The following is a 17921-nucleotide window of genomic DNA, read 5'->3' on the forward strand; positions in this document are numbered from 1 at the left end:
ATTGTATGATGGAGGCTTTCAAATTTGGATATTAAATTAATATGTTTCTCTCTCATATCAAGGATAATTTATTAAAATCTTCCTCTATGTTAAATTATGAAGGGATTCAGATCAACTAATTGCATTAAATTAATTTGGCCAGGGCTTAGCTTTGACATGGAACTTTGATTTTGATTCACTGTTATGTAAAATATAGTGGATATATCAGCACGAATTTAGAATAGATTTGCATACATATTTTCAAATTTTTCACTAGTGCTTGAACTTAGTACTGAACACACGATTGTTAAGTTACTGTGACTTAAAGTGGCTCTGAATGTGAGAGAGGATGTTGCTGCTTTTAGATACTTGCAGAGACTTAAGTATGATTAAACTAATCTCAAAGTATCATTACAAAAATAATTATTTTTGCCTTCCTTTAGTAAAATTTCATTCTCTATTATAGACAAGAACAGTTTACAAAGAAAATTCTCAATTTTAGCAAATCACACGTACAAATCACCTTTTTAATAGAGTACCTGACAGGTTGGATTTTTTTTCCCTGAATTCAATCAGGAATTTTACTTTAATTGTACATCTTGAATTAATGTATAAATAAATCACGGCTTTTTATTTCTGTTTCAATATCTGTTCTTTTTTAAATTATTAATTTTGTTAATTCATAGTGTGAAAAATAAAATAAAAACTGGACAGTAGGTATCTTACAGATCTCTATTTATATTAATAAATTCTTTAAATGCTTCACAGTAGTTTTAGACAGTCTTTAGAAAAAGTAAGCAGTTAAACCCATCTCTCTCTACTTTTTCTGTTTAGCCTCCATAATCACCATAAGGCAATACTTCAGAGGATGATATGCATCAATGTAAATGAAGTGTAGTCTTGTACAGTCTCAGGTCGACCATTTCTGAGATGTGTGGTTAATTGAAACCCAACCACGAAAGAACACCAGAATCCATGATCTAGTCTTCAAATCCATAAAAAAGTAATTGCTTTTACTAGGATTTGATCTTAAAACTCTCAACTTCAAAATCAGCTGATTTGCGATGATGAGTTCACCAGTAGACAAACAGCTAGTTAACCCGACCCTACTATCTACTTACACACCAGAAAAGTTGGTACAACAAATACGTGATTGGTTGACAAGCTATTAGTTACCGAATTACTGAGGAATAATTTTTTTTCTTGTAGGTAAATAAAAATGTTTATATGGAATATATTACATCTTCCTTGTAAACACACACCCACTATGCATATGTGTTATGTAAATGTTATTGAAATTAATTAGATCATATAAATGTTTTTTTTTTTTTTTTTAAATAATGATATGCTATCAAAATTATTTTCAAACAAAAATGCTTAATTTACACAAAATAAATATAAACAATAAAATATTATAACACTTAAAATAATAACAATAATAATTATAATAACCAGAAAAAACATTAATTTATTACTATATCAAATTAGCTGCAAATATGCAAATTTACACAGGTGTATGTATACATGTATGTGTGTGAATGTATATGTGAGTGTGTTTGTATATGTATGTCATTTCAAGAAAAAGTAGGTTTTATCTATACTAATTATTTAGTAATGAAAATGAATCTAAAACAAAATAATGTTTATAAGCATATTTCTCGTATACAAGACATGCTAAAATACATAATTTGGTTAATAATACTCATATTTACGCAATAACAATAAAACTGTAACGTAATACAATACTTAACTAATTGTAACAGTTTACTTCTAATTAATATTCATTTAATTTATTTAGTTATAATAATGATAGAAATTAGATTGAAAATGTTTATTATATACATCCTTGTCATAGAAGCAGTACGGTAACATTATTTAATTAAATACAACTATATACAAACATCATATAAATGATGATCGGATAGACATTTTATTCATCATCCTCCTATAATCTGATTCACGAAATCTTTGGCAATACAAGTACTGGCTGTTTCAATCTAAGAGTTTTAAATTACTAATATCAAAAAATTCATAAGGAAATTTTTGGCACTTAAAAATTTTAGTGATTTCTAAGCAAAAATTTAAAGATAATAATAATAATATAATAGTATTATTTCACAACCATACATTGGTGTGAAATTATTGGAAAAATGTATCAAAATTATAAAAAAAAATTTAATTATGTAATCAGAATCATAGAACTATCAATTCATTAGTAAAATGTCACCCGCAGTCATAATAATTTGTCATGACTTTCTTCAACTTTTATTGTTTATAATTCACTAATCACTAAGGAACAGAACATGAAATTTACAAGGATGCAATGTAACTACCATTGCTAAAAAATTTGTTTTGAATCACATACAACATAATATGCAATTAAAAACAACAATATGCTGATATAAAATGATCCGATGTACCACCCAGTAGGTGGTACTAATTACAACAACTAAATAATTTCATAAATATATAAATCTGGATTTTTAATTTTATATAATTATGAGTATTTATACATTTATTTAACAATGATATTGATGATAAAGTGAAAAAACATGATTATATTGATATTTGTACAACATAAACTGTTAAATATAATAAATTATCTTTTGTCGCAAAAAAAAAAAAAAATGCAAGAGTAGGCAGATAGATATTATGCATAGAGATCAAAACATAACTGAAGTTGCATAAACATATTTTAAGAAGATATAATATAAAATGTAATTAAAATAAATAAATTATTATAAAATGTATTAATGAGTTATTGAAATCTACATTATTACATTTAGAGAAATAAATTCCTATATAAAACATTCTTTTCACAAAAATTTAACTCTAGTCCAGCTCAACCAATGAAATACTGAATGATGTTTACTGTTAATTTTTTTTCAAAATTATAATGTAATAACTCCAAAGTAGTTTTAATCGGTTGAACTGAAATGTAAGATACATGATAAAAATAACACATTTTTAATTAAATTATACAGAAACCAAACAAAGTAATCAATGAAATGATACGACAAGAAAATAATAGCTTTTATAATTATCCAGTAACACAATTCTCTTTCTAATGTTTCCTATCATATTCACTAATCATCAATTAACATTTCTAATTTTTTTTTTATACCACAGACATAAAGAGGTGACAGTCAATGCTATGTTTAATTACAATAGTAATACAATACAAATGTAAAAGAAACTTTTACATTTTATTGTATGATAAAGGCACTGAGAACAAACTTGGCCTGTAACTCACAAAATTAAGTATATTTGTAACAGCAAATTTCAAGTATTGTGTGTAGTTTTTAATAACTTCAAATTATTCATATTACAAAATAAAAACTTGTGTAATGTTACACATTATATTACTGAAGACAAAATATAACTCAAAAATATGGTCCACCTTTACATATGTTATTTTTCTAGCCATTTACAAGACAAGATATGATTAACAATAAATTTAAACTTAAAACAAGTACATTAAACTTCTCTAACATTAAAAAACTAAAATCAGAAATTACAATCTTCTATAAAGAAAAAGAAATCATTTCTGGATTCAAAAGTGGAATTGGAATTTATGACTTCTAATGACAGTAAAAAAATGACAAATTTGCTTTAAAATGCTTAAAAAAAACTTTTAAAAAATGCTTAAAACCTTTTATATAACGCATATTATTCAAATGTCAAAATTATATAAATTGGCAATAAGCTGCAAACTTTAGAAAAAATTTATTTTGCAAACCACAGAAGATTTCAAGCTACTTAATGAACTATTAATTAAAACAGAGATAACAAACAGGTTACACAGGCCGCTCTGGTTATCAGTGACTTATATTTATGATGATAAATTTACTCACTACATTACACACGTAAGACATTTTGTTAGTTTAACAACAACATTGGTGAAAATTAATCAGAATATACTGTTCTCAACCATATCACGAAGGTAATTTAAATGCGTTTCAGCAGCTGATGGTCAAACAATGCCGCTCGAGTAATTGTGTATCTTAAAATCACGGTTCATAACCCAACTACGGTTATGGTTTTGATAACCGGCCGTACCAGCTGAACAGTGTCGATAAGGGGACATATCACTGTACTGCTGATTCATGTACGGTGGTGGTAATGGCGGGATAGTTTGATGCGGAAAATGATGTTGATTATAGTATGGATGATTTCTCCAATTCTGTGGTGGATAAGGTGGATAAAATGGATCGCCATAATCAGGATGGAAACCATGTACGGGCGATGTTAACGATGTTTCTTGTTGATGCTGATTATTATAATAAGGTTGACAATATTGGTGATTATGATGTTGATGTTGGTAGTAACAGTTTGGATCTTGCATCATGGGCGGTGGTAATGATGGATGTGATGTCGGATGAGGCCATTGTTGTCCATAATTCTGTTGATCATCCATTGATTGATATGGATAACAATTATTTCTCATCTGGTTATTCATTGCCATAGGCTGCATCGACATCGACATCGACATTGGCATCTGTGGCATAACATTGTTCATATCAGACCAAGATTCTTTCTTCATCGTCTGATTTAAACACTGCAGTGATGGTTCTTGTGACCAATTACTTTTCTCCATTCCTTCTGACACTCTACTGTTATTCTTATTTTTTCTTGAACCTCTTGGATTTCTAGTTCTCTTACCCGTATTTTGTGGTGTTGTACTTACCTTAGTTTCTTGTTGAATTTCCGGTTGCGGCAATGATGCTTCAAAAAATCCTTCATGTTGAGAAAATCTGCCGATCTCTGTGGATCCAAACGCTTGCTGGAAACCAGGAAGTCGTAGTACATCCTTGTTGCTGTTATTGCCATCTACACCATTCTGGTTTTCGACTTTGATTTGTGACAGTTCTAGCAGCGATTTACTGTCGCTCAGCACTGAATCCTATAGACATCAAACTCTCATTATTACACATGTTAAAAGCTGCATTAACAGAGAAACTCAAAGATTCTTTCAACCTGGCAGTCATTTTACCAGAAACATGACTGCATCAGGTTGATATGAAATGTAATCTAAAAATAAATTCACTTTTTTCCAACCATTATTAATAATAAAATTTCGGTCTCTGCCAATTAGAATGAAATCATACATAATCAATTATCAGTGGGAAGATGATCTCATTTAGATTTTGCCAAACAAAACCATAAAACCCCATAATAGTTTTGCTTTACAATTAAAAAGAATTTTTTATTTATTTAATATGTCTGCATAAGATTTTGACTATGAGTAAATAATAAAATTAATATTGTGTAAATACAAATTGGACATGAGATCAAAAACTGATATACACTAAGAACCTTCATTTATCAGAGTAATTAATTGACTGAGCTACTAATTACTGCAATGGTCCTGTAGTGTTGAAGATTCCTATAGATTAGGAGAATTATAAGTTTGTTAAATGTAGTTATACAATACTCAATCATGTTTAGATAACAGTGTGTTGCTCAATCAATTTATATAATACTGCAAAAAACTAAATATCACGTGCACAAAAATTTGCTAATCTAAGTTGTAAAAATTTTATCAGTACGATCTAAGCAATAACATTGTTGTTAAACAATGATCAGTGAAAAGAATCTTGTTCTTTTCACATAAAAATCAGCCTTTACGAAGGAAGACCTTACAAGAAGCACCAAACTGGTGCATAGTGAGAAATCAAAAAGCAGCATATCACTTTCACATTACTGATCCAGATGCTGAATTCATACCATATCAGTGTACGCTGAATTGAAGTCCTTTTTTAACCATGAAACAAATTACAACAGTAAGATTCATAATTAATTATAAGTGTAGATCAGCAGTGAAGAAAAGAAAATGTAATAACTAAAGGCTGATAAAAGTCCCAAAAAATAGAGATACAATTCAAATATTGAAAGTTTCAAACAGGTCATTCAAGAAATAAAAAAACCTGATTCTTGTACTGTATTGCACAGATTCTGACATCACTGATGTTAAAATCAACATAAAGTAACTGCACTTATTCATTTATGTAACCAGGAAAATGTACAACTGTGCAAAAGAAATGTACTATTGAAAGATAACAAAAAAGCTTATCTGTACATAAGACAGTTAATGTACTAAAAAAAAAAAAATGAGCGTATATCAAAAAATCTAAAATATATAAAAAATAGTATTTCAATCAAATTAATGTATCTAATAAAAAATTAAGCTATTAGCAACTTCACATTACTTGTCAATTTTTTATCCTGATTTTTTTCCCCAACATAATATGAAAGAAAAGAAATACTTTCTTTTTTTTATATATTTTACACCAGCTTCAATTTTTTGTATAAATTTTTAGTTATATAATTTTTACAAAATGATAGATTTCATCTAATCTACATAGGATCGATACACTATGGTTGTAGTAATGGTAATTTTTATGGCAGTGATTCCAAACTGCAATGACCAATACAGCAAAGTCCTGCTATACACACACAACACTTTGAGCGGAAGAATAAATTCAGCAGTGTTATGACTTGTTGAAATCCATAATGCCTTCATTACACTGAATTTATGAAACATTCCTGCAACATCCGCAATATCAAGTATCCTCTTTCATGTATTAATGAATGTGTTGTCTCTCTAACACTATTTGTTGTATTGATCATATTGATCAACAAAAATTGATCTCATTTTTATAGGTCTAACAATCATATACTACCTTTTCTCTTGTGTTGTAATTTTTTTTTTTTTAATAAATCTGATTATAAATATTTAAAATCTTTTCATCCGGCATTTATTGAAAATTGTTTGAACTATATTAAATTAGCAGTTTCATTATATCGAAACATATTCATTATATTATATAATAATTGTGTTCCTTATATCGTATAGGAATATTACCTTAAAATGGTATGCAAAATAGTATGCAAAATTTATGAGACTGGATGAATGGAAAAATATTCTCAAATTTTAAAAAGAGTATCATTCATTAACATACCAAAGAAGGGAGAAAAGCAAATAAATGTGAAAGCTATCAAACTATTAATTTAATGTCTCATGCGTCAAAAACATTTACTAAAATAGTTTACTGGTGGGTAGAACATCTGGTACAAGATATATCAGATGAAGGCAAACAATCTAGAGAAAGCATTTGACAAAATAGCATGAAATAAATTGTTTAACATTTTAAGAACAGACTTAAATGTAAGAATAGTTGTTTATCATTTATAAAGAATTGGGTAGCCGAAAAGTATAGAAGCAAAACATGAAGAAAAGGAAACTATGATTCAGAAAGGAGTAAATGAAAATGTATGTCAGAAGAAAATTATTGTTCTTTTGGCAGAAAACAAAAATGAGCTATAAGAAATATTGAATGGAATGGATTTATTGTAAGGGAAGAACTTCAGTCTGAAGATCAAAAAGATAAACAAACGTAATGAAATGTGACAGAAAAGAAGTTAATGAGAATTGAGACTTAAGAAAGCTACCAAAAGCAGAAGAATCTTGTTATTTATATAATAAAATGATAAACTATGGTATAAGGGAGTACTCTGGAATAAGAAAGAAGAACTTTCATTGAGAACAGAAATCTCTACTATCAAAATAAATCTCAGAATTAGAATATCTGTGTTGAATGTTGTATTTTATGATTGTGAAACACATTGTGATAACAGAAAAAAGGAAAAGAACAGAGAGGCTTTTGTATATGGTCTAATAATAGTAGCATATTGAAAAGTAGTGGATCAATTAAATTAAAATGAAGAGGTCTAAAATGAGTAGGGGAGTAGAGAAATTTATGGCAAAATCTTGGGAAATCACAAATTCGGTTGGTAAGCTATCCAATTTTAATTTGTTAATAGAGGAAGTCTGTGTGGAAAGTAGAAACAGTCAAGGAAGGCAAAGAATGGAATGTATTACATAAACGAAGATGTAGAAAATATATTTATGTTATAATATTAGTACAAAACAGAAAGGAATGGATAGTTCCATCAAAAGTCAACTCTGACTGATGTCTTAAAAAATGGAAAAATAAATTTAAAAATAATTTTTTAACACTTGGTAATATGTGGATGTTTGCTGATCACAATAAATACTATTAAACTGAGTTAGTTTAAAAAATATGAGATTGCAAATATGAGGTGTGAATATTTGAATTACATTTTATACTTCAGAATTATAATTTAATTTCCGTACATAAATAAGATGAGTATGAAAAAATCATACAAAAAAGTAGCAGTATGAAGAAAAAATTACCTATAAAAATAAATTACAAAATAAATTAAAAAAGTAATTACTTCATTTAAAGAAGTAGGATCAGAAGTAGAAAAAACTGTTCACAGAATTAATTACACCAAACCAACCCCACCACCAGATTTGAATTAAATTAGAACTGGAAGCAGTCTACCTCTAAATGCAACAAATATATTTAAACACTAAAAAAAAGATTTGAACAGTATGGTGAATTCATCACTTAAAATCATTCAATATTTATTCATTTTATTACTGTAATAGCATGAAGTTGCGTGAACCAAACAATAGCAATATGCCGCTTAGTTGTTTTGTTTACATTCACCTTAACATCTTGTGTTTTATTATAACAAATTCTACAACTTCCTTTAAAAGAACTCATTTATTTATCTACTCCAGAAACAAAGGTTAATGCACAAATTTCCGTTTCTTGGTGTTAAATGAATTTTGGACAAGTTATACCTTATATATTTTATGGCAAGGTAGAATAAAATAGTGAAACAATTGTATAAATTTCAAACATTTACAAAAATAATTAAACTTTTTAACAAAAATATGACCAGTAATTTTAATGTACTTTAAACTCATCTATCTGTACAAATAAATAGCATTAATAAATAAATGAATAAAAAAATACCTTAATATCATTGCTACTTGACTGATCGTGAATAACAACTGTCTTATCAGGTACTGGTGATGATATATGATGAGTAGGAGTCTGCTGACCACTTGCTGATCCATTAACTAAATGTTGTTGCTGCTCTCTTGACCCAATTGCTGTTGCTGAACCAAGAAAACCTCCATTACCAACTCCAGTAGCATCTGTAAATATAAGTGTAATGGAGATAAATAATTTTACACATGAGTTAAAATCTTATAATTATATATATATATATATATATATATACAATCACTCACTTCCACCACAGAAACTGACTATGTAGTAAACACCATTATTCTCAGATAGAGCAACTTTATTGCATTTTATTGCAACTTTCTTTATTGCATTTTACTGGTGGCTCTGGTACTCCATATTCCTTACTTGCAATGCAGGTATTAACAGTAAAGGATGATTAATGTGAAAAAGCAAATTCAAATTAATATACTCTTTCCATCATGAAATGCTCACTTATTTATAATGCCTTACTTAGTGGTGGAGCCATGGTAATTTCAAAGCATACAATTTATTTATTCAAACTTAATATTTGAATTAAGATGGATTATTTTACTGTATATGTACTGATTATTATAAAATGCTTTTGTATTTGTTGTATCTCTGTTTGAAGCCCCTCAAACCATTTCTTCATTGCAGAATGTAAATGTGTGTGTGTATTATGTGCCACCACCATAATAGGAAGCATTCCATTCCAGGATTAATAGAGAAAATGAGGACTGAAGTAATTTTCCTTTGGTTCAATGTACAACATTGCATACTATTTTATCAGAACTACAAAATGCACAAATATACAAAAATGAACAAAAGTGTATTAAATGATTAGTCATAACCTCATATCCAATACACTTAATGAGCATATCCTGAATATTATTCTCTTGTAATCTTCCTAACTAAAGAAAGCCGTAAGCAGTAACACATCTCTGGGCACTATAGTGGGGAAGGTTAATTACAGTATAATGGCCATAAAAAAGATTGAAAGCAATATAATGTGAGTTTTAAAATCTTATAAATTTGGTTCGGCTTGTGATTAAAAATTAATAGTTCTGCAAAATTATCACTCTTTCATCATAGAAAAAAATTGTGAATATACTTTCATTATATTCATAATTAATGCTTCATTAATATTTCATACTTGCATAAAAAAAATAACTCATTTACCAATTAGAGAATTGTAATGTATACATACCACAGATTAAAATCATTACTTCAGAGCGCTCAGAAAAATGTTCTTAGAGAAATCATAAAGGAATTAAAATTTTATTTATTTAGAACACCTTTACTGATTGTAGATTAAAGAAAAATATTTATCATTGTTATATATTATTCAGAACCTAATGATTTAAAAGCATTAATTGTTAACATTAAATACAATAGATTAGAAGTTTATGAGAAATAACTATGCACTTATAATATAAGTGCATAGTTATACATATGTCTTATATGTCTTATAAGACATATAGTTATTATATGTCTTATACATATAATATATGTATAAGAGAATAAAGAATTATTTTCCAGCATAACTACTATAGCCTACATGGTAAGAGAATTTCACATCTCATCAGAGACAATGAATACTTCATAATTCAGGAATTATTTACCATAATTGCTATACTACTGCTTAACTATTAAGTAGGGAGTCATTTAACTGGGGAAGGCTTACATAAACTTACATAAAACAAATAAAGCAAATGTTTTTGAAAGTTTACACATTTTTCTGCTCAAGTTGAGAGACAAACGACACAAAACTTCAAACAATAATACACTGAATATTTGTGTTCTTCCAAAGTTCTTCAGTTCTTCCAAAGTTAAGGGATTCATTTCATAACTTTATCCTTGAAGTACCCCTACAGATAAAAATCACAAATTTTGTCAAATCTGTAGAACAGGAAGGCAACAGACTTTCGCCGACTGTTGGCAAAACTAATTCTCAAAATTTACCAGTGGTGTAAATAAAACTTTCATCTATGTTATGCCAACACTATTCCTTTGGCTAACAATGAAATCTAAAATTCTACAAAAATATGATCATAATACATACAAATTTGTAGAGTTTATTTAATGACAGATTAAATCCAGAAGATGGTATATAAATGGTACAACATAACTGCTAATCAATGTATTTCTGAAAGCTATTATTGAATCCTAACATTTTTTTTTATTGTTAAAATTAAACTTAAAAAAAATTTATCTAAATTTCTGAAGATACACTAAAACATAAATAATATTTTTTTCAATTCTTCTTTTAGAATTAAATTTTTAAAGCAATGCCAAATTAAAAACAAAGCATTTAAATTGGAGCAAGTTTAAAAAAATAAAAGCTAAGAGAAATGAAAAAAGTTTTTTCCCATTTATAAATTTTAAATATTTTTATTTTAATTAAATTTTTTGATATTATTTTTATTTAAAAAGGGAATAGACCAAAAAAAAAACATGGCCCACATGGAAAAAAGCCATTCTCGAAAAATGAAGAAAATGAAGATGAAGGTCTAATTAATACTAAAGAAAATGCAATAAAAGAAAAATATGACATAAGGATCTTCAAGATTCAAAAATATATATTTTTTTATATAAAATTTTTAAGCAGCTTTCTTGAATTTTTTTCTCAAAATTACTTTAAATGTCAGAAAATTACACTATTTCCAGCACTACAAAATGATGACAGAAATAATCTTCAATTTATCTATGTAGACCAGTAATTTTTTAAAACATTGAATGAATGTATTTGGAAGCTCAACTATGAGAGCTCACATAAAGAAAATAATTAAAAAATTATTGGGTTAAATTGACAACCTACCCTCCTTCTGAAGTCTGTTAAAAATAAGAGGTCTTACATGTTAATAATTATTACTCATATTTTTTGCTTAATTTTTTATTTGTTCCTGAAGGAAATTTTTTTATAATTGACAAATGAGTTGTGTTACAATAAACAGCAATACAATACAATAACAGCACAACTCATACATGTAAGCAAACCACATGACAATGAGCTTCATTCAAATTTATTGCTGTCTGTAACTATAGCGTTAAAAATTTATAATATGTTAATTTAATAGATTTGCTTTCCAAGATATTCTCATGAGGATTTTCAGGAATCTAAAGAATGTAATGTCAAAAGAGTTGGTCTTTATGTTACAAACAAAGTACTTTCAAACACATATGTATGTATAGTTTCACTTCATGCAAAAGTTATTAAATGGAGAACTTTGAACTGAGAAGCTACAGTTACTTTTAAAAGGGGTGATATAAATATACCAACTGTATCACTAGAGTAGTTGAAGATAATAATTGTAAAAAATTTTTTGTTATTAACTCACAAGCAAAAAAACAGAAATAAAACAGACCAAATAATTAAAGCATTTGAAAAAACATTCAATAGTTAAATTTTCATTGATTTTTAAAAATTTCACTGAGTAAATAAGAAAAATAATCATTAATCAGATAATTTAATTAGGCATGAAAACATACAATGTCCTCTAAATATCACTAACAATACTAAAAATCTCTTACTTTGTGAACTGGTATGTATGTAGGTAGTGCTATCGGCAGCAAAATGTGTTCCCCATTCATTAGATCCAACTACTTTATCAGGTGGTGCTCTCATCAGGTACGTGGCTGCATTTTGAACTGGTCCCTATATTTTTTATACAGAAAAAAGATATGTGGCATCAGGTAGTTACTAAATTTTAATTTTATGAATTAATATTAGAATATTTATGCTGGTAACAGTCACAACTCCAGAGATTATTCAGGATACAGGAGGGGGCTTGGGTCTTTTTTTAATAAATAATTAAATATTTTATTCTGATTAGTACATGATAACACACTGTACAGTTCGCGTTACGATTGAGTGTGCCTCTCCTCTGGTAGCAAAAGGAACTTCTTCACTGTTTTCTTGTCTGGTTAAAGATCAATCTTGCTAAAACATTGATTACTGCAGCATCAAAAAATACAAAATTTAAAAAAAATATTAAATAGAAATAGTTAAATTCTACATAAATAGTAAAAAATAATAAACAAATGAAATAACAGCGAAACAAGTAAATAAGGATTCTAACTAAATAAAACAAATACAAAAGAATTACTTTAGATGACATGATAGAAATTATTTGAGCACATTTGTACATGCAAGAGACAAGGAACATCAAATTTAGGTTTTTTTTTTATTAGCATTAATAAAAAAAATTTTGACAGAACAGTACTGACTGTAAAAGAACATGTTTTATTGGAAAGGTCTAATAAATGGATCTGAAACGTATTCAGAAAAAAATAAAAAACAACAATAAAATATTAAAACTAAAATAATAATAATAATATTAATACAATATTAAAAATAAAATATAATAACAATAAAATAAATAATAATAAAATATTGAGAAAAAACAACAGATTCTTCCTTGCATGCCAAAGTAGTGTGCTATGTTGTGAAAAAAAATAAAATAAATGTTCTGGTTTGATAGAGGTGAATATTATTATTTTTTTTTGGTAACTATTTTTTTAAATAAAAATACATTTTTTAAAATTTTTAATTTCATTTTTTTTTAATTTTTAAATAAAAATAAAAATTATTTTTTTAAAATAAATAGGACATTCATAAATATAAATTTACAAGAAAATATAACTTTTAATTTACTTAATATATCCTACATGACTCATACTCATATTTATGTGTGCAAATGATGTGAAAGCTCATTTTTGTATCTTGCAAACAAATTCTGAGTTTTTAAGGGGAAAAAATTGGTGATATTTCAAATGAGAATATATTTCTGTATAGCAAATATTTAATAAGAATTACAAATATTATTTAGTACTACTACTTAATTACTCAGTACTACTACATAGAATTACATAGTACTATTAATTAGTATTTCAAGTATTATTCAATATTTGATAAGGTACTAACAAAACAGCATGATTTGATTTAGTTGCAGACAAAATATAAATTGCAATCTGATATCCCGCAACTAAATAAATATCTTCAAAAACTTTTGAATAATTAATCATAGTAGATCAAAGAAGTTTTTTTTTATATACATTTTTTATATATATATTGTTTATATATATGTATATAAATTGTTTAAAAAACAATTGAAAAAAAATAATTGTTTAAAAAAAAATCTTATTTTTCCACTGGACTGCTCATCGCAAACCAGTTGTTTAACAGCTGATTTTTGAAGTCGAAGGTTCTGAGTTTCAAATCCTAGTAAACACTAGTTGCTTTTATATGATTTGAATACTAGACAGCAGACACTGGTGGCTTTGGTGGTTAGGGTTCAATCAACCACACATCTCAGAAATTAACAGCCTGAGTTTTTACAAGATTACATCTAATTTATGTGTCATACACATGTCAACCTATGTAAGTTTTTACCTGTTCAATAGTATTTGCAGACATTTCTTTTAATATTTGTTCATATTTAAAATTTTTTTAAGGTTTTGTATTTTTTAAACATCCACAAAGGAAAAAACTTTGGCGATCTAAGACCTGGAGATCATGGTAACCATAAGTTTTTTGAGAAGAAGAAACAGCTGCATGAGACTAGATTGTTTCTGAAACTGGAAGGATTTTTTCATCACTCTGTATTATTTATTTTGATTTTTCACAAGACTATCCAGGTAAATCAAAGGCCTGGCATTAAAATAAACTCAAGAAAGTATCTAGATCACATTTCCATCAACATATGGTTGAAACTGATGAGAGTACACTTAAACTTTTTTCATGGTCTGGTTCTTTCAATTGCATTGATGTTGAAAACATGCAGTTTTATTTAACTTTATTAATTTTTTTTTACTACTGATAGCAGTAACTAATGACAGTACAATGGGTGGGGATGATTTTCTATTAAATATTTAATCAAGCTAAATTTTCTTTCATGTCTTCAAGAACTTCTTTTGTGATAGTTAGCCTGGGCCTCATTTGATTCTGTACACTCTCAGTCTCACAAAATTTATTTATAAAACATGATATCGTTGACTTATTGGGAATTGTACACCAGAGAAATTTGAACTGAAAGTTGTCTTTCACATGTTTGAAAAATCTATTCATGAAATAAGTCTATAATATGCTCATCTTTGGAAAACGTGCCACAAATAGAAGAATGAATACTGAAATTAAATCGCTATGCAAAGCTGACCTCGAGTACAGTATCACCAGCTAACAAATATTTACCCATTTTTAAGTTGAAAGTATCCAATTTTTTGTTTTAAGGTCACAATCCTTATTTTAGGATAGCATTTTAAAAAAAAAAAAAGTTTTTACGTATAATTTTACAACTGAAATAGAGTACAACTTACAGTTTTAAGGGGGTATGTATTGCACACAATTCAACAATAAAGACGAAGAAAGTAAGACTGAGGATGAACTTTTAATGTCTTAATGTTAATGAACTAATAATATAAAAATATAAAGTCAATCACCTGTATATATGAGTACCAGGACTGATCAAGATCTGGCACTATAAATTCACCAGGTTGTGTGACCGGATATGATAGGTCCGACAGATAATCATTGAAGTTTTGTAGCATTCCTCCACTGCCGTCTAATTTACAATCGTCTCGATGAGACTGATGGTGAAGCGCTTGCTCTCCCACCATCTGTAAAAATTAAATAATGAAGAAATATCAACACATATCTTAATAAAAGAAGGAATTTTTAGTTCTGATGAAGCTGCATTCTGCTAATGCAATAGTGTGGGAAGTCATGCCAGGTTGGATACGCATTCAATAGTATGTGTGTACAAGCAATAACACAAAAGGAAACCAACTTTTTGAAATCACCTCACAGAATTTTGAGGTACATGTACAATGATATTAATCACAACATGATCATTTTGCACACAGCTCGTAAAAGTGTGATCCAACATAGTAAAAAAATATGAAATTTGACGTGCACGCACGCACTTGTGCAGATTGGAAATATGAAAAATACATTAATTTTAAAAAAATAGTAAAAATAAAAAACACAAAGACCTCATGATCTGGTACTTCTTGTTCCAATAGAACTGCCAGCAATATCACCATTGAATAAGGAGAATAGCAATAAATAGGTCTTCCAAAGGCACAAGACCGCATTGTTTTAGAATTGCTTATATTTGTTTAAAAAACAACTGAAATACTTACAATTTAAGTGCAAACATAGAAACCAAATAAAATTAATTACATTAAAGATATGTTATATTTTAAGCCTCAAATTAATACGCTTGGCAAGTTTTACAGTTATTAAATCAGACATTGTGGAAGTAATTTTATTTTTAATAAACTTCAGTCCAACTAATTTTTTTTTTTCATTTATTCCAATCTTTTAACTGGTTAACATTGCCTCTGTCTTCCATCATTTCTACCTCTGCAAGTGTCTTCATCTCCTTGTTTAATTTGTATTGAAAATTTGCTTTACAAATTTCATCTCTGTTCATCTCTCACAAGTGATTTCCTTTCATTAGTTTTTAAATTATTGTTTTTTAAAGGCTTTAATATCACACCTTGTATTCTAACCTAATTAGCCCTTTTTCACTATATTGTCTCCACAAGTTTAGCTTCTCCTTAATTTTCTTTAAGCATCAATATTCATCACCTATCCACTGTCTGATTTGTGGAATTCTTTGTTGGGAACACAATCCCCTCAGGAGCTATCAGGTTTTGAGAGCTCAGCTGGTAGAAACCCCAAGAATTCAAGTAAATTGCAATTCTCCTTAAAGCAGGGTGCATCCACACTTGTGAAGTACACCTATTCTATATATGAACCATTAATCACTTTTTTTAGTTCATAAACATCCAGAGTCAAATTTAATCCTAAAACATGTTTTTCATTTCATAAATTCATACCAGATTTAATAGGTAGTTTACTGGCAAGGTCTAGGGAAACAGATTAGTTTCCTAATTTGTTTGATATTTTAAGATGGATCTTTTTCAAAGAGGTTCATGTGGTTATTACATCACCAATATTTAATAAGACCAATAGGTATTTCCTCTTGAAGATATAATTTTTAAAAACTACATTTTCTCTCTTCTGAAAAATGTTTTGTTATAGCCTGATTCTTCAGTATCTTGCAAAGTACATGAAAACAGAACAAGAATCAGAAGGAGGCTAGGAATATAGAATTAGCTTTTTAAGGTTAATATACATAAAGTTAAATGCAAGTTTTAGCCTGTATCTTAAAAAAGGAGTCGTTCTCTTTTAACTTAAATTTAAGTCTATTTCAAATATCTGTGCTTTTCTGCCGATGTAGTCAATGCTTCATTCACATATATACACAACGCATTTCTGGGTGATCAGCAGTCTTTCCTCATATAAAGGTATTATTTGATGTTAATAATTATTTAAGAAACAAAATGCTATGGTTTCATTGGCTATATGAACATTCCTACACATTTTCCAGAAATTTACCAAGTAACTGACCTTTGTGAGAGTCCAACTATTATTTCAGTCATTATCTTTTTACAGTGTTTGCCTTCATAGAGAATCAGTTGTCTTATCCTGTGACTCTGGATGTCGTACAAGTACACAAATAATTCTTTCAAGGAATAAAAAATTTTAAATGTAGAATATCTTTGATTTTTTCCATTTGTTTAAAAATACATTATAACTGATCTGCAATGCTTTTTTGGTTTTTCTGATCATGAGTAAAACCTAATCTCTTCTTATAGTAAACATTATATATCTTCTAATTAATCTTGAATTCACCATGATTAATTTTCCTTAATTCCCTACATGTATTTCTGGTTATGTTTGTATGTTTATGTATTAAAGAAGATTACAGCTACTACTCTATCAAACCAGAAAAGATTACTTTCATATAATGCAGCACACTAATTTGACTGACAAGAAAGATTATTTTGCTGTCATTTTTTAAAATTAAAAACCAATTTAAGAGATTTACCAACTGATTTATTTATAATTAGATGACTGACAGATAAAACTGAATTTTCTTGACACAAATATTATGGACAAACAGTACATATTCAATAATTTCAATTATCACACCTTTATAATTGTTTTATTTTTCACAGATTTTTATTATCTTTACAATATATTTCTTTTACTATTATTTTTCATAT

General features: G+C 27.8%; 1 protein-coding gene across 1 annotated transcript in view; it reads right to left on the reverse strand.

Annotated features, from left to right (window-relative positions):
• Nucleotides 1-3552: 3552 nt before the first annotated feature.
• LOC142331330 (uncharacterized) overlaps nt 3553-17921 on the reverse strand; it is a 135172-nt gene continuing 120803 nt past the window's right edge. The window contains exons 3-6 of the mRNA XM_075377158.1: nt 15285-15461; nt 12378-12501; nt 8829-9013; nt 3553-4882 (exon numbers count right to left, since the gene is read on the reverse strand). Coding sequence (XP_075233273.1) covers nt 3953-4882; nt 8829-9013; nt 12378-12501; nt 15285-15461 — 1416 coding nt within the window. The 3' untranslated portion in view covers nt 3553-3952. The remainder of the gene's footprint in view (nt 4883-8828; nt 9014-12377; nt 12502-15284; nt 15462-17921) is intronic.

This window comes from Lycorma delicatula, chromosome 10 (genome assembly GCF_047948215.1).
Source record: "Lycorma delicatula isolate Av1 chromosome 10, ASM4794821v1, whole genome shotgun sequence".
NCBI classification, from domain to species: domain Eukaryota; kingdom Metazoa; phylum Arthropoda; class Insecta; order Hemiptera; family Fulgoridae; genus Lycorma; species Lycorma delicatula.